At 61.2% G+C, this 22,094-nt stretch overlaps 1 protein-coding gene across 1 annotated transcript; it reads right to left on the reverse strand.

Moving 5' to 3' along the window:
• Positions 1-301: 301 nt before the first annotated feature.
• SCARF2 (scavenger receptor class F member 2) lies at positions 302-21,665 on the reverse strand. The gene is given in 13 exon segments (XM_037375096.1): positions 302-2,310; positions 2,665-2,817; positions 7,062-7,183; positions 8,671-8,788; positions 8,874-8,977; positions 11,462-11,590; positions 11,994-12,212; positions 12,328-12,847; positions 13,178-13,279; positions 15,220-15,278; positions 21,263-21,453; positions 21,455-21,502; positions 21,504-21,665. Coding segments are annotated over 13 exon segments (3,099 nt in total). The 5' UTR covers positions 21,633-21,665; the 3' UTR covers positions 302-1,105.
• Positions 21,666-22,094: the final 429 nt, after the last annotated feature.

Here is a 22,094-nt window from a genome sequence, read left to right on the forward strand (position 1 = left end):
CAGTCCACCCCCCAGGACTCTTCCTGGGCTGGGGGAGGATGCTGGATACCAGGCAATGAGAGGCTTCTCATCTTGTCCCCAGGGCTGGTCTTTGCTGCCAGGCGAGCATGTAGCAGCAGCCACGATGGGGACCTGCCTCCCCACCCTGCCTACCTGCTTGTCACCACCTGCCTGTACCTGCCACAAGGTCATCCATCTCCCCGCTGCATCCCACTCGGGACCAGGTGGAGCACCTGAGCAAGACCAGGCTATGCCTGGCACGTCGCCTGGGAGCCTGGCACACGGAGTGATGGCACCTGGCTATGGAAGAAATACATTTTTATTAGGAAAGCGCTCTGCAGAGGTGCCAGGCTCTGTCGTACCAAACTAATCCCTCCAACTCCATCGGACAGGACACGGGACCCCTAAGGGCATCCAGCTCTGGCCGTAAATAGTGCTTTCCTCCTGGCCAGAAGCAAGCCCAGGGGTGGAGGGGAGGGTGGCATTGGTCGAAACCAGCTCGACCCCACGCCGGGCATGGTGTGGCTGTGACGGGACCGGCAATAAGAGAGCTGTGCCTGGAGCCCAGGGCACCAAGGCAGGGGGTTTGCTGCCAGCCATGGACGTGGGACACATCCCTGGCGATGCCCAGGGCGCCAAGCAGCAGCACCCTCCCTCTCCCGTGCACTGTGAGCCCGACAGACCAGAGTGGGGCGTGGAAAGTGAGTGGCTCCGTTACTGCAGAATATACCATGGGTACGTCTAGTACAACAAGCGCTGCTTATGCGATTGATAATACTGCTACAAAAAAAGGGGGGGGGATATGCCACGCACGGACCCCCCCAGCCGGCTCCCTGCAGTCCTGCCCTGCGTGGGGAGGGCGAGCTGCCAGACCCGGGCAGGGAGCAGGCAGCAGGGCACAGATGGGGAGGGGGATCGGGTCCTGGGGCAGGGGGGACTAAAGGGAAAATGAGGATGAGAGAGATGGAGAGGGGGGTAAATGGACGCTCAAGGCTCTTCCAGTGCCCCCTGCCCAGTCCAGGCTTCCACGTCCGCTGGCCGTGCTGGAAACGTCCATCCTCCCAGCACATGGCTGGCCGGTGTGGGGCCGGTGCCCGGCTCCCGGTCACTGCACCGCCTGAGCGGGCACAGCGGCTGCTCGGGGCGGCTCCAGGCTGGCTTCTCGACTTTTCTTTCGGGGAGGCTTTTTAATGGGAGTTTTCTTGGCTGCTTGCTCGCTGGGGAGAGCCTGGTCCTGGCTGCTGCCGGTGCTTGGCTTCTCCATCCACTTGGGCTCCCCGGCCGCCGGCTCGGCCACCCCAGGGATCAGTTTTTGCAGGTGGGGAGAAGTGGGCAGCAAGGGCTTGCTGGTCTTCTGGCCGCCGGCGGCCGCCGAGCGCTTGGCTTTCTGTGGAGGGGTGGGCTTCTCCCGCTGGGTGCCCACCCCATTCACCCGGCTGCCTCCATCCCCCTTGTTGAGGCTCTGAGTCTTTTCCTTCAGCTGGGCGGCCAGCTCGGAGGCCAGGTGGGGATGGAGGGGCTCGGAGCGGGGTTTGCTGGCACCGGGGCTGCGAGGAGCATCCCTGCTGTCCCCGGCCCGCCGCTCTGGCTGGAAGGTCCCCATCTTTCGGAAGGCATTCTGCACCGCCCCGTTGATGCTCTCCGTCTGCTCCGAGCTGGTTTTGCTCCTCTGCTTGGGCTTGGAGGGTGACTGGGGCTCCCCAGTGAGGCTGGCTTTGCCCTCAGGGACGCCAGGTTCCTTTGGTTGCTTCTGCGCTTTCTCTTTGCACCGCATGCTGCCTTTCTCCTCCCCTCTGCCCTGCACACCAGCTGATGTCTCGCTCGGGCTCCTCTTCCTCTTGGCCAAGCCCTGGCCTTGCTCGGGGCTGCCAGACCGGGCAGCCGCTCGCTCCGGGGACCGGCTGGGTGCCGGCAGGGAGTTGGACTGGCTGGAGTTGTACCTGCCATGGATCCAGGAGACTTTGGGCTTCGTGGCTGGGTCTGGGGGACGGGGCTTGGTCCTTTCTGGGGATGGTGGCTTCCCGGGGCTGCGGGGCTCTGTGGTGGCATCCTCCTCCTCCTTGGACTGCTTGGAGAGACGGGCGACCCGAGCGTAGAGCGCAGCAGCGGCTGAGCCCGAGCCACAGGAGGAGCGCTCGCTGTCCGAGGACTTGAGCAGGGGCGTTTCGCTGCTGTCGGCTGGGAAGGCTCTGACAGAGCCCGTCTCCTTCAGGAATGTGTATTCACCTGCTTCCTCCCCACCAGCCAGGGCCACCACCTTGTCCCCGGGGCTGGCAGGTGTCCCCCTGTCCCTGCTGTCGCCCACGCTCTCTGTGGGAAGAGAGCACAGAGGTGTCAGGCAGGGATGTGCCTGGGGACGGGAAGGACCAAGATGCTCCCACAGCATGGTGGGATAACATGCCACCCGGTGTGTCCCCCGACCCCAGTGTGTCCTCAGGTGCCCCCATTCCCTCCTCCCAGTCAGGGACCCCAGCATAAGAGGGCTCTTGAAACTCTGGAGCAGCAAACACCAGGGAAGGAAGGTCTGGAACTGCATCCTGCATCCCTTCCCAGGACACAAGGAGCCAGAGTGGCACAGTCCCCACCATGCAAGGGTGATGTCTCTAGTGGCCCCTGGTGATGGCCCCAAAGTCCCCTGGGGAAGCACCCTGTCCCCCTGCTCACCTTCATGAGGGACGCAGTACACCGGCCCCTCATCTGTGGTGTCAAAGGAGGAGAAGGAGCCACGGGATGACCAGGATGGGGAAGGCTGCTCCACCACAGAGGGTGGCTCGATGAAGCTGCAGTTCAGAGTGTTCTCCAGGTCGTGGTGGGCCACTGCGAGGGCAAGAACTGCTGTCAGTGTCTATCCTGCTGGACCCTCCATCCAGGTCCCATGCCAGCCAAGAGGCTGAGATGCTGCACAGCTCCCCACTGCCCAGCTTGCTGGTGGCTGCTGGGGACAAGGACAGCATCCCAGGCATGGGGACAGCTCTCACTGGGCATCGTCACCAGGTCCCCCAGCCATGTGTCCACAGAAGCCATCAAGCAGCAGGGGTGGTGACCAGCATCCCCCGTGCTTGGGGAGGAATGGCTGTTGCCAGTAGAGCCCATGCAAGCCTCACACCTCCTGGCTATCCCCCTCTCCATGGCAGGTCTCCAGCTGCCCAAATCGAGGATGCACAGGGTGGAGGGACAAGCCACCCAAACCCCTGGGTCCCACAAGGACCTAGTGAATGTCCTGGCAGTCACCCATGAGCTGCGCAATTCAGCACAGCCACCCCATAAAGAAAGTCCCAGCGCTGTGACTGTCCCCTTCCTGGGGAAAGAATTGAGCTGCTGGCTTTAATTGCACTAATTGCCATTTCAGCATCACTGTTCGCATTTTCCTTTTTTTTTCTGCTTCTGCAAAAAGAGGTAGAAAGATGGTAAAAGGATATCTGTGCCGGTGGGGGACGCACAACGCTGTTTTTTCCCAGTTCTGCCACTCTTCAATCCCTTTGCCAGCTTTTCCCATCCCGAAGCCAAGGAGAAGCATCCCTCCATGCCCTGGCACTGCCCCCTCTGCCGCAAGGGCCACCCACAGAGAAGCTGAGCAGAAGAGAAAACCCACCAGAGAGGAAGAACTTGGTGTTAAAAATATTTTCAGTTTCAACAGTTAAAAACCAACCAAACAAAAAAAAAAACCTACACCCCCAAGCAGTGACAGCTGTCTTGGCCAGGAGGGACTGCTTTTTCTGATTGATCATTTGAAAGGCTTTTTGCTGGGTAAGTTCACGTCTCACCCCATCCCACAGGGCTTCCTCAGGTGCCTGCAGCTTCAGCAGCATCCTCGGGGGACCTGCAGGGTGGTGACCCAGCTGCGTGGAGGGGGCTGACCCTCCCCGCCCAGAGAGTCAGGCAGCAGCAGATGCTTGTCCCCATCCCCTGCCTGCTGGCTTTTGTTCCCTGGGATGGTGGCAAGCTGCCTCCAAGCCCAGGTACAGCCCCGCTTTGCTCTAACCCTGCAAAAACCCAACACACAGGCAGGCTCCTCCTGTGCAGCAGCTGTACATCCATATTTCCAGGTATTTGTAACCTCTGCCTGCACATCCCAAGCATCTAAGCCACACTGCAATTTCCTGCTCAGACTGTTTGATTCTTGCACCACGTCCCTGTTTTACAATAAAATAACTCAAAGTGTTATTGGGATGCGCACCAGAACATTATTCTTTATTAAGGAATTTGGCTTCAGAGACACAGGGTCATTAAAATGACGGCAGCAATCCATGCTTGTCCCTGCATAGTTTGGCTTCTTGGAGAAAGAAAAAAAAAAAAAAAAGCAGCGATATTTAAAGAGCAAACAGCCTGGAGAGGGGGAAGCAGCAGTTTCAACATGGCTTTCCTTGTAATAAAAACCAAAAAGGGAAAATTAAAAGCAGCCGGCTGGAAGTGGATGAAGGGAGATGCTTCCTGAGAGGACGTGTGATGAGTGGCTGGGACTCATGGCCGTGAGGCATCTCCAGGACTCGAATGAGACCCAGGATGTGGCCAAAGGATAAAAAGAGGATGCGCAGTGCACCCGGAGCTGAGCTTGGGGGATCCTGCGTTGTCTCCTGGGATTTATCTCCCCTGGCTTATGTATCGTGGGCTGATGGGGCTTGGAGAACAGTGGGTACTTCCCACAGGTCCCCTCCTGCCACCGCTCCCTGAAATCTCCCAGGGCCACAGCATCAGGGTGCCAACCTCAGCGCTGCTTGCACGGTGGCTGACAGGTCTCAAGATCAGGACATAGCATCGAGCAGCTGCAGAACGGCCATGAGAGGGTGGCCCCAGAGCCCTCCTGGCCACCCCCTCCCACTCATCCCAAGCTCCTCACGGTCAGCATCACCTTTGGGGCTGGTTGAGCTTTGCTGCTTGGAGAGGAGACATGGTGGTGGGGTGGCAGGAGTGGGCACTGCATGGTGCAGAGCTTGGGTTAGCCCCAGCATCCATGGGACAACACGCAGCTGAAACCCACACTGACATCCTGAGAAGCAAACCCTGTGAAATTCACACACACAGGGATGCCCAGAGCCTGGCACCACCGCCCAGGATCGGGCCGTGTGGGCTGCCAGCTTAGGTGCAATCCCTAGGGAGATGCTGTGGATCTGAAGCTGGTGCCAAGGCTGGGGAGCAGCTTTCAAAGGGGGCACCTGGGGTGCCCGATGAGCTTTGGTGGGGCTTCAAGACCTGCTGTCCCACCTAGGAAGGTTCTACCATGTGTGGGCTTGTGCTCCCCAGTACTGACCATGACCACATTTGAGCCCAGAGGGGAAAACCCACCCAGCACCAGCAAACACACGGCCATGGCAGTGGCTTTGCAAGGCTGTAAGCAGATCCAGAGTGACCATCTACTGGGTGTCCTCAGCTTCAGCCGGCATCTTTTCACTGCAACATCCCCACAGGGTCCTGAGCACCTCCAGCACTAATGTGGCACTTGGGATGAGGCATTCCAGCATCCCCTGGACCCTCCTGCTGGAACAGGGCCAACGCAGGGAACAGGTGGCCCCTGACACCGTGTACCAGCTACTGTGGCTTCCAGGTGAAGCCTCATGCTGACACGGCACTGCGGTCCCTGGGCATCACAGGGATGCAGCTACTGCAGGCACCCCAGCAGGTCTCCCTCACCTGGGGGGGTCCCCAAATCTGGGGGGGCTGGAGGCATTGCCGGACCATGCACCAGAGGGACGGGGAGCTGCTGAAACCCACACAGGCTCCGCTGTGCAGGATAACACGATGCACACAAGGCAAGCCCTGACCAAAACCTTTCCCTCCAGTGAAATAAGCCCCCCCAGCCCCACCACCAGGCTCTGGGAATAGCCCCAGCTCTGCTGGGACCGGAGACCACCCTGAGCATCCCTCCAGTGCCAGTGCTGCATCCTTAGCCTTTCCCGGGGCCGCTGCCGCCCTGTTTACACAGAGCAGCTGGATGGGCGCCAGCTGCCTCCAGCTCGGCGTGGGGAAGGCGCAGGCAGCCCCCCTGAGCCCCCCTGCCCTCGCCACACACAGGCACCTTCTGTCCTCCCCAAGCCCTGCCCGGCCCCTTCCACAAACACGGCCTCTGTTATCCTCTGTTATCCTTGCAGCAGGAATGTTGCTCCAGCCCCGGTGCACCACGCTCCGGGGCAGGGCTTTGCTGTGCCCCATGCGGTGAGGAGTCCTCCACCCCGTTTTGATGCTAGAGCTCAGGCACGGCGTGCCGGCATGGAGGTCACCTCCATGTCCCACCTGGAATGGGGGAACTGGCTTCATGCTAAGCCACTGTGTGCAGGGATGCGGCTGCTGGAGGCACCCCATGAGCGCTGCACACCTGGGGAGGTGCTGGGCTCGGGAAAAGGGGCATGGGGCTGAGCCCCATGTCAGCACCGGGTGGGAAGTGCTGCTTTTACCCCCTGATTTATTCAACAGGGTCCTCTCCGAGGCAGCACATCCCTGCTCCTCAGGCCAGGAGGAATGGTTCAGGGCACATAGGGGATGCAGGGGGTCCCCAACAACCCTAACAACTCCAGGTCAGGGGCTTTGTCAGGTGCGAGCATCCCCCTACAAACCTGATTTGTGCCCAGGCAGTGTGGGGAGCTCACCCAAATTCTCTGCCCCTCCATCCTCGGCATTGCTGCGCACGGCAGTGGGGTGGGCTCCAGGCCCAGATTGGATGCTCTGGCTCCATGCAAAGCTGGGGCACAGTTAGGTCGGGATCAAAAGGGAAAACGAGGCATTTTGCTGCTGTGACAGAGACCGTTCCTCTACCTGAGGAACCTAAAAACCTCACAAGCCAGCTCAGCAGAGCTCCAGGCACCAGGTACCCACCCCCACAAAGCAAAATGATGCACTCTGAGATCCAGAAGCTGCAGATTTAGAAAGGGCTGAGCCCCTGCAAGCCAGGCAGCTCGCACCAAGCACTGCAAGGGTCTCAGGGACCCTCGTGTCCCCATCGCACTGCTGTGCTCACTGCCCTGGGTTGGGGGCTGGAAAGGATGCTGTGAGCCATGTGTGCAGCCCTGCTGGGAATAAAGCTTCCAAGGTTTGGCTCTCTGCCCCCTCCTCAAACCCCAGCACCTTACCTACGACCTTGGGCAACTTCTGGCGGCGCAGAGGGATGCGCGGCAGCTTCATGCTGATCCGACTGAAACGCCCACACAAACGTCTTGGTGGCTTCTTGGCTGCTGCCGGGTCCTGGCTGGAGCTGCAAGAGAAGGTGATGGCCCCATCAGGGAGGCACCGGCACCCACCCCGTGGTGGGGACAGCCTTCACGGGCTGATAGAGAGAGTCAGGAGCTCGGGGATGCTACAAATGCAAAGGGGTTTCAGGGAAGAGAATGGGGCAGATGAAAGTAGTGGGGTGCTCAGGGCACAGGGGGTCAGGGACCTGCTGGGGCCGCTGCCAGCACTGGGCACCAGCTCACACCACACCAGGATGCAGAACAGTGCCAGGGGATGGGGGCAAGGCCAGATCTCGCTGTGGCCATTGGCAGCCTGGCCCCAAAACACCCGCAACGCTCAGCCAAGACCCTGAATCTTTAAAAGAAAAATAAAAATCATCCCAACCCAAAAGCAAACACGTGGCTTCTCTTTATTTGCTCTCTGGTTTTGAAGCCTCCTGGGCCTGAGTTTTCAGGCAATTATCTGTGGCCACAGGAGTGAGCAGCTTCGCCTGTTGATGCGAGGCAACTTGTGACATGCTCACTGTCACCGCAGTCCCTCGGGATGCTCCAGCAAGGGACCGCTGCTGGGATGCAGGTAACTCAGCTGTGTGCGGACATTGTGGAAATCTGGGCACCCCAGGAGAGGGGAAACTGTTTTGAACCATTTCCCCTCTCCCTGTGCGATACTTCACCATGCAGGGCTGCGTTTGCGCTTTTATCTGCGGGATAATTACACGCAGCCCCCAGGCTCTCCAAGCCAGATGGGCCAGGCTGGGATTGAGCTGGCAGGGCTGCAAGGGGAGGCTTCTGGAAAATTCCTCTGCAGTGGCTGGCGGCACGAGGGGCGGCTTTCTCCACAGCTGGAGGAGCTTCCACAGCCCGCTCATCCCTTGCTGAGCAGCACAAGCCTTCCCCTCCTGCAATGGGACTGTCCCCATCCCTGTCCCCACGATGAGATGCCACATGGTGCTGCCAAAATGCTGCCAGCATCCTGACCTGGCTACAAGAACTCACCCTCCCTACCTGAAATGTGTGGGACCGCTGGGAGTGCCATAGCCCATCGCCCCACCAGGTCTCATCCCACAGTCCCGGGGTTTGTTCTAGGGGTCTCGGTCACATCTTAATGCCCTCGCTCTATTTTAGGGTTCTCTTTGCAAATCAGCTCCAGACCCCCAGAAACTGGAGGGGACCTGGTAGGTGTCCATGAAGTGATGGCCCACGAAAGGGAAACAGTCCGGGAGAGGGCGTCCCCAGGCAGGGCTCACCTGAGCCCCTCCATCAGCCCCTGGCTGGGTACCACCCCGAGGGTGTGGTGGGACCTGCTCAGAACCCAGAGACCAGCAGGGCAGACAGTGCAGGGTGGGCAGCACTGCCCTGCCTCAGTTTCCCCACAGCCCCACTGTACTAGTGCGGTCCCTGTGTCCCCACAGTGGTCCCAGCGCCATGCTGGTCACCAACATCCCCAGCTGTCCCCAGCCCCGCAGCTCAGGCTTTGTGGCAGAGCCCCCCTCCCATCCCCAGCACTCACCCATGGGCTTCATCTTTCTTGCGGCAGACGCAGCAGCAGCAGAGCAGGGAAAGCAGAAGGATGAGAAGCAGCGCTAGGAGGGCTCCTGCCCCGATCACCCCCATCCGCTGGTTGGCCTCTGCAAGACAAAATCCCCCGGCTCAGCGCCGGGGTCAGCCCTGCGGCACAGCCCAGCACCCTGACCCGTGCCCGCTGGCACTCACCCATGTGGCAGGCACCCGTCAGTGGGTCGCAGGCATCGTCGTGGCAGCTGCAGGCTTCAGCACAGTTGGCTCCGTAGTGGCCAGGTGGGCAAGTGAGGTTACAGCTGGGGGAAAGGGGCTGGATGAGAGCGGTGTCTCTCTCCCCAGGCACAGCGACCAGGGAGCCGCTTGGCTGCTTCCTCCTCCCAAACCCTGCACGTCCCCAGCCTGCTCCGACACAGCCCCCTTGCACCATGGGGGACCCTGTAACCCACAGGGAGCAGGAGCCCGTCACTCACCCAGCAGCTTTGCCCATTGCTCAGGGGATTTGGCACAGCTGGAGCTCAGACATTCTCACTGCTGCCTGCTGGGGCTTTGCAATTAGGTACGGTAATTACAACAGGTCATTAACCCAGCAGTTGCATCTAAAGACTCCCTAGAGTCACACACAGGGTCTCCAGCTCAGCTCAGGGCACCCCCAGGCCCCACCATGCCAAGCCAGGCAGAGTCAAGGTGGCCACAAGCTCAGAAGGTGCCCAGATTAATTTTATTTTTTTATTTAATTTTGGCCCCAAGAAGAAAAAACAACTGAGGGGTCCCAAGGCATCCACTCTGTCAGGGTGAGCCCTTCTGGTTCGGCTAAGCCTTGCATCAAATCTCCACCACCAGTAAAATGACCTCCCTGGTGACATCACCGAGGCCATGGGGACATGGATGAATGGGCACCAACACGTGAGCATCAAGAGCTTGAGCATGGAAAACATGTGCGAGCACATGCTAAAGCAACCGGGTCTCTGTGTCGGTGGGACTGACCCCACCTGCCACCCCAGCTGAGGGACAGGCACCACAGTGCAGCACCCAGATGGATTTGGGGGATGTTGGCGGCACTGCTGGGTACCGAACCCTCCACCAGCTGCTCACCGGCAGGAACATCCCAGCTGGAGAGGCTGCAGCCATAAGGAGCCAGCAGGCCCCAGCCCAAACCCGCTCCCCTGGGGACACAGCTGCCCCCCCAGCCCTCGGCGCTGTGCCTGGAGGCGGCTCAGCCCATTTCACACTCTGCCGACTTGCAAAGCACCGCTCCGGCCAAGCCTCGTGCCGGCCAGGTGCCACGTGCCCGCTGGGACGGGCGCTGAGCCCCCGCCGCCGCTCCAAGCAGCTGTGCCGAGGCAGCAAATGTGGCAGGATAACAGCAGGGATACTTCCCCGGCAACCCAAAACCCTTCACCCCACAACTCAGACCCACATTTTTGCCCTTGCTGAGATTTTGGGAGAGTGGAAGGAGGCAAATTTTTTTTTTTCCAGGAGGGTCCCTACACCTCTAGGAATGACACGGAGGAGAGAAACCGCTTTGCACATGCCACAAATATTTTAACATTTCCTTTAGCATCCTCCCGATGTAGCGCTGAGAGGACACCCCTGCTCGGTGAGGACATTGCTTCTGCCTTCCTTCCAGAAATATCCCCTTTTGAGCAAAATTACATGCTGCTGACAAAACTACTAGTTTGCACATAGTCGCAGGGATCTGCCTGAGCACTGAGCAAGTCCCCGAGCCCTCCTGGCGTGCACCTGTATGACACAGCCCAGCCCGCGGTTACAGCTCTGGGGTGCTGCTGGGACTGCACCCTGAGCATCCCTGGTCCCCCCACCCCCGGTGCTGTGCTGGGGTGTCAGAACAGTTTAATTCACACGCTGCCCTCCGGCACTGTGCTGAAAACACCACTGTACATCCCCAGTGAGCACCGGGATCCACTCGCCTCTGCTACTGAAAGCACCAACGATGCCCAGGCCAGGCATCCTTAGCTGATGCTCTTACAGTAACACGAGTGGTTGGTGAAGCCCCCCCCAAAAGAAACCCCACCTGAAATCCAAACGCTCTCTGTTTGTCTACCCTGAGGGAAACACTGGCACAGGCAGAGTGCCAGCTTCAAATCCCTGCTGCTGCCATCACCCTCGCAGTTAACTGCTGGGAAAATCTGAGCAACACCTGCCAGGACCTCGGGGAGCTGTTTGCATGTCCCAGCCGGGTGGGAAACACTTCCCTCGCCTTTTCTAACAGCATTTCAGTCCCACGTTGGAAAAAAAACATCAGGGGATGTGAACAGGAGGTTGATGTCCCTTGTGCCCCTTCCCTGGGCAGGGGGAAAGGCTTCCCAGAGGTGAGGAAGACCCTGACTGGAGCTGCAGCTTGCAGCCGGAGCACCCCATGGGTGCCATGCCCATCCCATGAGGCTATTTGTTATTCTGGGCTGTGGTTTTCTCTCTCTTTTCAGCTAGAAATTCTACCCTGGACTTAAAACAAAAAAACAAAAACAAAAAAACAATCAAAAAACCCAAACCACCATTTCGTCAACAGCATTTTTTTTTGCCAAATAGGCATTTCCTAAAGCAAACCCCCGCTCTTGCACCATTACCTTGCTGCTGACAGCCCCGTGAGCACGTCCCTTCCCCTCTGGTCCAAAAATAATCCAAATTATTGCCCACGAGTGCTCCCACCGCAGGAAACCCCTTGGCTGGGAACCACATAGGACCCAAGGGGGCAGGAGGTGCACGTGCGTTACCTGCACCCCGGGCTGCACCCCGAAGTGTGCCTGCCGGGGCTCACTTACTAGGTGCCGTGGGAGCCGGGGTGGCAGAGGCACCGGCCGGTCTCAAAGTGGCACTGGCCATTGACGCAGTCGCTGCAGACGAAGGCGCAGTTCTCCCCGTACGTCCCGTTCCGGCACTTGGTTTCACACCTGGGGAGGGAGGAGGGCAGGCAGCTGGAGCACCCACAGCTCCTGGGGACCTCCGGCATCCCCCTGGTCCTCCTGCCTGCAGGCAGGGAGATGGGGCTGGGTGTTGTCAGCCCCATTTGGGTGCTGCAAAGCCCCGGAACCAACCCTGGGCACAAGAGCCTGCGGGAAAGCATCCCAGCTCGAGAGATGAGCCCCAGCACAAGCACCCAACATCACCTGAGGGCATGGGGCAGGGGTCTCGCAGGCTCCCTCTGGTCCCACAGCTGTGCCAGCAGGCTCAGCCCATCTCTGCCCCACCCTCCTGGCTGCAGAAACCCACTGCCACCCCTGTTCCCTGGGAAGAGCAGCAGGGAGGCTGGGCATCGCTCCGCCAGTGCCCGGCTCTGTAGCCAGCCACACTCACCGGTCTCCGATCCAGCCTGGGTTGCAATGGGAGCACTTGCCGTTGATGTGGTTGCAGGTGTGGCCATCTTTGCAGGGGGGACAGAGCTTCTCGCAGCCCTCTCCATAGAAGCCAGGCGAGCAGGGCTGGTCGCACTTGGTGCCGTTCCAGCCTGCCTCGCAGGTCAGGCAGCGCCCATCCGCTACGGTGCACGGCTGCAGGCTCTTGCACTGCCCGCACCTGCAACGGCCAAGGGGAGCCTGTCACCTGGTGCAGCACCCCCAAAACCTCCTGCCATCACCTCCCACCAAGCCCCCCTGTGCTGGATCAGGCCCAACAGGGTCTGGCCACTCACCGCCTCCTGCAGCCTTGGCCGTAGAAGCCAGCCGGGCATGGCTCGCGGCAATACTTCCCCCGGTAGCCCGGCTCGCATGTGCAGGTCCCATCCACCTGGTTGCACTTGCCCTTGTAGCACTGGCAGTAACGGTCACAGCGGGGCCCAAACGTCCGCTCCCGGCACTGGCAGCGCCCCGTGAACTGCTCGCAGGGCGAGTTGTTGCAGGAGCACTGGTTATTGCAGCCGCGGCCCCACCAGCCGGGCTGGCACAGGCAGTTGCCCGTCTGCTGGTCGCACTGCGAGTTGTGGCTGCAGTAGCAGGAGCTGGAGCACTGGGGTCCCCACCAGTTTGGCTCACAGGTGCATTTGCCTGTCTTCTGGTCGCACTTGCCGTGCTTGCAGAGGCAGATGTTCTCGCATTTGGGGCCCCAGCGGTTGGGGTTGCAGGTGCATTGGCCTGTCACATCCTCGCATTGCCCGTTGGGGTGGCAGCTGCACATCTCCTTGCAGTCAGGACCCCAGAACTGCCGGGGACACTCTGCAGGTGGAGCTGTCAGACCCAGCACTGCCTGGGGAACAACCCCACAACCAGGCAGCAGTGGAGACCCCCAGTCCCAACGAGACCTCTCAACTGGAGTCGGTGTCCCCCCCAATCCTCCACCCAATGCACTGGCTCTCAGAGGAGACCTCTCCAAAAGGGATAATGCCCTGGGGACAAACCCAAGGGGACAGGCAAGGGCAGAGCAAGAGCATCTGCAGCCCCAACCCTGATGCTCTGCTCTGGGAAGTCACCCCGGGATGAGCCAGGACCGCAGGGCCACCCCAGCAAGCCCCACCAAGGACACCCTGGGTGCCTGCTGGTACTCACTGGTGTCGCAGTTGGCACCGAAGTAGCCATGGCGGCAGCGGCACTCGCCGGGCCTGACACACACCTCATTCTCCTTGCAGGTGAAGTTCCCCTCGCAGACAGCTGGACAGACGGACAGATAGCAGGCATGAGCGTGAGTGCCACCAGGCTCATCCCTGCTCCCCCAACACCCCCAGCCCTGCAGAGCAGGGGAAGGGGTGCACAGTGGCACTCCAGGTGCTGCTGAGCTGTGGCACTGTGACCACCCTGGCAAGCAGCTGGGCAGGCTAGAGATGGGACCCTCGCCAGAAAAACGCCACCAGCCTCCTGCCACTCTGTTCAGTTCCACCCCTGCCACCAGCCTCCTGCCACCCAGCTCAGCTCCATCCTGCACATGCCTCCTGCCACCCAGCTCAGCTCCATCCTGGCCACCAGCCTCCTGCCACCCAGCCCAGCCCCATCCGTGCCACAGGCTGCACGGGGCAGCAGCATCCCTCACTCAGCTCCATATCACTGGCAGAGGCGGCTCCGGGCAGGAGTCAGGAGAAGGGGGATGCGGGGTGGTGGGGCTGCAAGCAACCATGAGCACAGTCCCCCTGTCCCCCTTACTGCACTCCTTACAGATCACAGCAGTGTCACTGCCACCACCCCCCCGCCACCTCTCCCGTGTGGGCTGCCAGCCCCCAAAGGCCACCAGCCCCTCTCCTGCTGAGGGAACCTTGTGCTGGGGCCAAAGCCCAGAGCAGGGCAGGCGCAGGACGTGGGACAGGCAGCATCGCAGTACAGGCAGGAGCAGGCAGGTCCCGCACGGCCCTGGACAAGCCTCCTTAGCCGCCAGGAGAGGCAGAGCAGACCATCCATCCCATCCACCTTACCTGGGAGTTCTTAGACCTACGGTGATGGATACTATAGAAACCCCTAAAATAGACAGATTACACAGGTTAGGAGCAGTGAGTCTAATGGTTAGAGCAGTTGAGGGGGGCGAGGAGACGGGAACAGCTCACTGGTGGGACCGTCCTCCCCCGCTGTCCTGGCAGACCCTGTCCTTCTCCCTTCCCACCAGCACAACGAAGGGACCGTGTCCTGTTCCCGGCGCGCGGGCACCCAACGCATGCAGCGAGCAGTTATGAGGGCTCATGCACGGTGGGTTAGTTGGTTACGTGGTCTTCACCGCCAGCTGCAAACTGCTGATGCCCCAGGCTGGTGTGCAGAGCTCCTCCAGCTCTCCTGGGGCAAGGTGAGCCCCGTGGCCAGCTGAGACTGTGGGGAGTAGCACAGGAACCCCAAAACAGCCACCTGCATCACAGGGGCAGTGCAGGGGATGAGAGCTCCCAGGGCTTCATGCTGAGCATCCATGCCAGACTCACCGTGGCTCCCAGTAAGAGCTGTAATGCCTGGTGTGGCTCCAGCTGGGGCTGCCTTCCCTACAAGTTCGGTGACCCCTGCCTGACAGCCTACCTGCCCCAGCGGCCTCTCCCCAGTGGGGCCACAATGGACACAGGTCTGGTCCTGGCAGCTTCTCCTTCACCAGCAGCTCTGGCTTGGCTCCCCATGCTGCTGCATCACCCATGGGAAATCTCTGGGTCCCATCCCTGCAGCTTCCCCTTCCCTGTCCCCATGCTTCACCCTGTGGGACACCTTGCTGTCCTTTGGGTTCCAGAGTACACCCCACCCCCACGCCCCACATCCTTAGACCCAAAGCTGGCTGGCATGGAAACTCCCCAGCCTGGGAGCAGGGGTGATGCTCCCTGAAGAGGAGCCCGCTGGGGGCTGGGGCTTCCCAGAGCATCACTGTGGGGTCAGGGGGTACCCCATGGCTGGGCTCTGTGACTAGCACCCCAACACTAGGGCTGAGCACCCATCCCATAGGGCTCTGAGCACTGCAGGGAAGCAGGATGGCCTCCAGCAAGCCCAGGGAATCCGGCTGCAGGCAGAGGTCCCAGGACAGGGGTCTCCACCACAGGGCACATCATGGCGGCCCCTGACAGTGATGGTGAGGCCAGAATTGCTCAGCAAAGGATGAGCAGATGAGTTGCCCAATGAAGCAAAATGCTGGTGCTTACCTATTAAACACTCGCTTCCTTGTTGCCTCCATCCTGGGCAGCACACGAGCACTGAGGAGCTACAGGGGAAAAAAAGCACCACAAATGGTTATGACCCTCAGAAATTCCCGGTTCTTCCCAAAAACCCACTGGGAGCACCAATGCCATGACGGTGAGAGGTCCCACTCCTGGTCAATTGAACCCTGACCGGGGGCTGCTGCACCCCCGTGGGGCAAGGAGAGCTGTTGGCTCTTCCTCCACCATGCAGGGAGCACAGATCTGCCCAGGGGCTCCCACGGGCACCAGCTTGAGATGCCTCACCAGCCAGCCTGCCAGGGTGATGCTCAGAGTGAGGGCAGGACCAGCTCCTCCTGTTAACTGGCAGTGATGAAACAACAAAACTCAAGTTTGCAACCATTAGTGTAAAATAAAAATCCCAAAGACACGCCAAAAGCTAGGAAAAAAGGGAAAGCTCTCAACGTCCCAGGGGAAAACCAACTGCTCTGCCCTGGATAGCCGCCTGCTCCCGGGATGGGGTGGCACAGTGCCTGCGGCCAGACACCCGGCCTGTCTCCCCTTGGTGCTGCACCTCCCTGCTCAGGAGGGTGCTGCGGTGAGTGCGGGCTGGCAGTGCCCACACTGCAAACTTCCACACTGCTCTCCTCCGCCTGCCTGCACCCCCTGCCCTCCTCTGCCTGTATATCCCCTGCTGCCTCCACGCTGCCTGCTGTCATCCTCTGCCTGCGCTGCAGCCGCTGCCTGCACGCTCTGTGCCAGGTGCCAGCAGCAGCCAGGAGCAGACCAGGAAGGACCCCTGCAGTGCAACCACCCCATGGGTGCAGGGGCAGCAAGTCCCCCCCCTTGGCTCAGCCCTGCCCTGCCAGCACTGGGTGGCACAGCTCAAGGGACCCACATTTCCACTTGGCACTGGCTGGCTGCTGCAGAAAGACCGAATGTGTCCCAAAACCCAGGTTCACTGCTCGGTGGCCTGGGGACTGCACCCCAAAGGCAGGCTGGAACCACCCTGCCGGAATGGCTGGAGCACAGCCAGCTCCTGGGGGATGTCCCCCGTCTACGAGCTGGGTGATATCAACTGCAGGTGGCTGGGATGAGTCCCAGAGCCTTGGGTGTCCTGGAGAGCCACCACCTCCAGGGAGCACCATGCACAGAGCCACCAGCCAAACAGTTTTGGCACAAGCTTGACACCGACCAACACCAGGAAGGGTCCCAGATCCCCTCAGAGGCTCAACCAGAGATGCTCAGCTCCCTGCTGGGATGGGACACACGGGGATTAAGCAGGGACACCTCACCCACACTCGTTCAATGACCCCCACAAACAAATGGCTGGGGGCTCACGATGCTGCAGCCTAGGTGTGGGGAGCACACTTCCCGTGCCATGACACCACAGGAACCCCCTGGACCCTGGGAGAGCCCTGCTTATCCTGGGCATGACCTGCTCATCCCTGGGGTGACCCACACTGCCTGGTCCCTGCTGGTGACAGGAGCGATGCTGGAGGGTTATAAATGGTCCGAGTGGATGCTGCAGTCAAGGGAAACTTCACCCGGGCTGGTCCGGCAGCGCAGCCTGGAATGCATTTTGCTTTTGCTTTTTTTTTTTTTTTTTTTTCCCCTTTTCCTCTTTATATGTAACAAATGCAGAAGAGGAGGAGGAGACAGTGAGGAAGTATTCGCTGAAACCCCAGCGCAGTCACAGGACCGTGTCTGGCTGCCAGATCGCCTTGTCCTGGGGCTGGGGAGGGAGCTGCCAGCAGCCCCCCAGCTAAACCCGGGTACTGGACGCAGCTCCCACCACCGGCCCCTCGGCGGGCAGCACCCGCACAGCCGAGCCAGGAGCATTGCGTCCCCCTTTTCGTGGCGGACAGTAAAAAATTGGAAAGGAGGCAGAAAAGAACCACAAAAATGATTCAAGGCCTGGAAAAAATGCCTTGCAGCCGGAGCCCAAAATAGCTCCATCTATTCAGCCCGTCAAAGCGGTCGCAAGATGCTGCGATGGCAGCTGGCGTGTACCCCCTGCGCGGGAACTGTGGGGCTTGAGTGGGGGGCTTTGCTCCAGCCGAATGTCCAAGGGGAAACACAGTCTTAATGACAAAGCGGGGGTCAACCTCCAAACCACCTCCCCGAGGAGCGGGTGGGCTGCAGATAAAGTTCCTCTCTGCAAGAGGCTTCAGGCTGCCCTCCCCAAAAAGCCTTGCCAGCCGTGCTGGGATGCTCGGGCATGGTCGGGGAAGGGTCCACGGAGCCCCAACCCTCCCACAGTGCAGCCAAAGCACCCGCTGTCCCACCTGGGGTTGCTTTTACCGTTCCATCTTTTAGAAATTCAGTGTTTGGTGGTTTTTAGATGAAACCATCACAGGTTTGCAAGGGAAAACCCCTCTGCTTGGGAAACCTCCTCCCTCAAACAGCTCAGCCTGGCCACTGAAACAGGCATCGCGGGCAATGCACCAAAAAGCACCACCTGTGATGAAAGTCCCAAGCTGATGGCAGGGAGCTGGGAGCCCCTGAAACACGGTGGCAAGAGGGAAAAACCCTTCCCCTGCTGTCGGCTGGAGGCGGCAAGCAGCACCGTGACCACCACCAGCCTGGACCCCAGCCCACCCACTGCCTTGCCAGATGCAGGATTCACGCTTATCTTTTCACTGATAGCTAATCTCTCCTTCACCATGCCCAGCGATGGCATCCCACACCCCTCTGCTCAGCCCCTGCCTCATTTATCAGTGGCTCTGACAGCAAATAAACTTGCTCCCATTGCAAGGAGAGGCAGCTGGGATGAAGCACTGGATAACTGGTGCTCCCAGTATGGCACATGGACTGGTCCCCAAGCACAGCTGGCCCCAGGTAGGGTCAGTGCTGGCTGCAGAGGTGACCAGCACCCGCGGTGTCTCACGGTCTTAGCAACTCCAAAGAGGGCATGTTCCACAAGCCCTGTGACCACTGGAACTGGGTTAACTGGGAGATCTGTTTAAGAGCTTGCTCCTCACCCACACGGACACACCACCGCAGACATGCACAGTGCAAATACATTTTCTATTTCTTTTTCTTTCTTCAAAGCACTACAAACACTGGGGAAAAAGAAGAAAAAAACTGTCTCCGAGATGTGGCTGGCGCTTGGGAGCTTTGCTGATGTGGAGGAAAAGGAACAGGGATGTGGGCAGAGATGGAGCTGTGACCTGCAGGGACAAGCACCCAACTCCAGTGTTGCCCCCAGCACGTGGCCATGTCCTGCTTATGCTGAGCATCAGTGGGACCTCTGCAAATGCTCCACGGGTTTCTATGGAGGCAGCCTATTTTTCTTGCGGTTTAATATCCTGCATTGCTCCCTGAAGCGTGTCCCCTTTACCTATGGCTATGGAGAGGGCTCCTGAGGCAGGAGGGATGGCTCCTCATCCAGACCAACGCAGCCCCCCCAGACAATGAGGAGCAGGCTCACACCCCCAAAAGCAGGAGAGAGACCTTGGGGCTTGGGTGGAAGCTGCTGCCCATGGTCCCACGTGAGACCTCCCCACTCTCAGCCTGCCGGACAGAGCTGCAGAGGAGCCCTGTGGGCGCACAGCATGTTCCCGAAGCCCAGAGCATTGCTGTCACCTTCCCCAGCCATGCTGCCAACCCCAGTGCTCCCCACCCCGCCGCTCCTCCTGAGCATCACCCTGACGCTCAGCTCCTTCCTTCTCTGTGTCACCCATCATTTGGTGCCACCCAGCTCCCCCCATGTGGCACACAGTGCTCTTGGGACCACCGGGTCCCAGCAGCAGCATCCCCCTCCCAGCCAGTACCAGCTGCAACTCCACAGCCTGAACCCAGCCTCGGGATGCAGGCAAAGCCAGAGATCCCCTGGTGCAGGCAGGAGTAGGATCGTGTACGTAAATGCAAACCCTTCAGACAGAGAAAGAAAAAATAAGTTAAAAACCAAAGATTACCAAAAGAGAGCGTTAGTGAGAGCAGGACAAGGGACAAAGCAATGCCCATGCGTGCAGGGCTCCCATCAGCCTGCATCCCAAACGGCAGCTTTGGAGAGGGTCACACAAAATTGTAACTGAGTACGAGGGCTTCAAATTTAGGAGCAAGTTGCATTTAGTACACAAAACTTTAACACCAAATAGCCCCCAAATATGCTCTTTTCTTCTGTCCTGAATAGTGCCTTGAATTGCTGCTCGCTAGCCAGGTCTCAGGAGGTCACAGGAGGGGCTGAAGCAGAATCCTCCTCTTGAACCCTCTGAAACCCGCAGCCAGCATCTTCGAGGGATGCCTGGACGTGCTTGGCAGAGCCACACATCCAAGTCCAACCACCAGATTTACCAAGCTCGGGTAGGGGGACACTGGGTCCTCCTCCCTAGGTCAACTCCAGCCCCACTGCCCCCAGCCCCAGGGCAGGACCTGCAGCACCTGCCCCATGTCCTTGGGGCCACCAAGGTGGGTTTGGATGGTGACACATGGGGTGCCCTCCATGCTGAGGGGAGCAGCACAGTAAAGATAAGGGCGGGTGCCAGGCATGTGGTCAGGGAAGGAAGAAGGGTTTGCAGAAGGGTGAGGGGGTGGAAAATGATGCAAACGTCATCTCAGCTTCCTAGGGACCGTCCCCTCCCCACCTCATCTGGCTCCCAGGTTGCCTCCAGGCCCCGTTTGCCACAGGAGGATGGACACCACCCCCTGCCCATCCCGTGCACCCTGTCCTGCTCACCCGCGAGTGCCTCTTGCGTGCCCCACAGCACCCACAGGTGGCACAGGGAGCAAATATGAGCCCTATGGCACCGGGTGCAGCATCTCTCCCACCTCCATCCAGCGGGGATGGGGAGGGTCCCCATGCAAGGGGGAGTACCCAGGCACCCCATTCCCAGTATGTGGGGCAGGATGCTGGCAACAGGGGGGAACACTGCTCACACCCCCTCTGCCACCCTGGGACATGGTGACAGTTTTGCTGGGAACCAGCTGGGCAGATCAGGGGCGGCCAAGGAGGGACTGCTCCCCGCATCCTCCCCTGCGGAGGAACAGCACGGGGCCGGGAGCTGCGGCCGCTTTGGCTCGTGAAATGCCTCCTTAGGAAACTCAGACTGTAATTTGAGGAGGGGGCACCAGCGCCCTGCAGCCCTGCTGAATGGATCCATTATGCGGCCCCTCTAGCTCGCAGCACATGTTTTCCTTGTGGACTCGTCTGACCTCACGGACGAGATGTAAAGGTGCATTTATGGCCGGGGCCCCCCATCCAGGGCAGGGGATCCTGCTCTCCTGGCCGGGAGGGAGCGGCTGTGGGCGCCCTCCCGCCTTTGCTGGGGCCAGTCTGGCCCAGCGCCTGGCCAGCACCCAGCCTGAGCGCTGAGGAGAAGCTTGGCCCGAGGTGATGCTCTGCAAAGTGACCTGTGGTACACAGCGAGCAACTGGGAGCAGGGACAAGGCAGCACCAGCTCCCAGGGCCCTGCCCCCGGCCAGGCAGGCAGGATGTGACCCCCGCGGACAGCCAGGCAGTGCCAGCACTCACTTTCTGAAGCCAAACCCGAGGCTCCCGGAGCTGCCAACTTCCACCATCCCATGCAGCCCGCGGCAGCTCCACCAGGATACCCAGAGCATCCTGCATCCTGCCAGTCCCAGCTCGGCAGCGGGACCGGCCCCGGGGGGTGCAGAACCGCCCCCCTGCAGTACAACCGGCTCCCCTGAGGCACCCCGGACCGACTACCCACAGCAGAACCGGCCGCGGGGCGGGCTCAGGACCGGCCCCGGGGGCATCCAGAACCGGCTCCGCGCAACACGCCCGGCCCCCGCGGAGCGCAGGACCAGCCCCGGGGCGCTCGGCAGCGGCCCCCCCCGCTCCCGGCCCCGCTCGGGCTGAGCTCCGAGCCCCCTCCCCGGTGCCCGGCTTCCCCCGCCTCAGCCCCGCACAAGACGGACTTTGTCTTGGAAGGCGCCCAGCGCGGCGGCTGGCCCGGGGGAGGGGAGCGGCGACTCCGTCCGTCCGTCCGTCCGTGTGTGTGTCCGCTCCCCGGGCCCCCAACCGCGGGTCGGGGGGTCCCGTCCCGTCCCGTCCCACCACACCTGCCCGCCCCGCCGCTCCTACCCGCCGGCCCTGCAGACGTTCCTGCCGCGGGGGCTCAGCTCCTGCGCGGCTCCGCGGCTCAGCAGCAGCAGCAGCAGCGGCGGCAGCACCGCGGCTCCGGCTCGGGCGCGGCGGGGCGGTCGCAACCCACGGGCCGCCATGACCGTCGGAGCGGCGGGGCCCGGCTTGACCCGGCCCATCCCATACGGGGCCGGGCGCTCCCCCCGCCGCCGCCCGCCCCGGCTCCGCCGTGCCCGGTGCCCGCCCTGCCCTGGCCGCTGCTCGGCGGGCGGAAGCCGCAGTGCGAGCGCTCCGCCGCCGCCGCCGCCTCCCCCGCGCCCCTCTCGGCAGCGGCGGGAGGGGCCCCGCCGCCAGCCAGGAAATTCCGCATTGGTTCCCCTGACGGCGGGCCAGGCTCCGGGGGCCGCCGGCCGCCGCCGCCCCAGCCGCGGGGCAGCGCCGCCCCGACGGCCCCGACGGTCCCACCGCGTCGGCAGCCCCGCGGAGCCGCCGGAGGGTGGCCCAAGGGGGGGCGGGGGGGGCAAGGCTGCGAGGTCCGGGCTTCCAGCTCAGCCCGGGGGGCCGGTGGCCTCGGGGGCCAGCAGCAGCGGGGTTTGGCTGTCACGGGGGTTTGGCAGCCCCAGGGCCCCGGGAGTCCCTGGGGGTCCGGCAGCCCCGGGGATGCAGCAGCCTCGGGGGGGCAACAGCTCTGGGGGTCCAAGAGCCGCAGGGTCTGGCTGTCCCCGCGGTCCAGCAGCCTCTGGTGCCCAACAGCCCCAGGGTCCGGCTGGCCTCATGGCCTGGCAGCTCCAGGCGCTCAGGAGTCTGGCAGCCCCAGGTTCTGGTTGTCCCC

Source organism: Falco rusticolus, chromosome 1 (genome assembly GCF_015220075.1).
Source record: "Falco rusticolus isolate bFalRus1 chromosome 1, bFalRus1.pri, whole genome shotgun sequence".
NCBI classification, from domain to species: domain Eukaryota; kingdom Metazoa; phylum Chordata; class Aves; order Falconiformes; family Falconidae; genus Falco; species Falco rusticolus.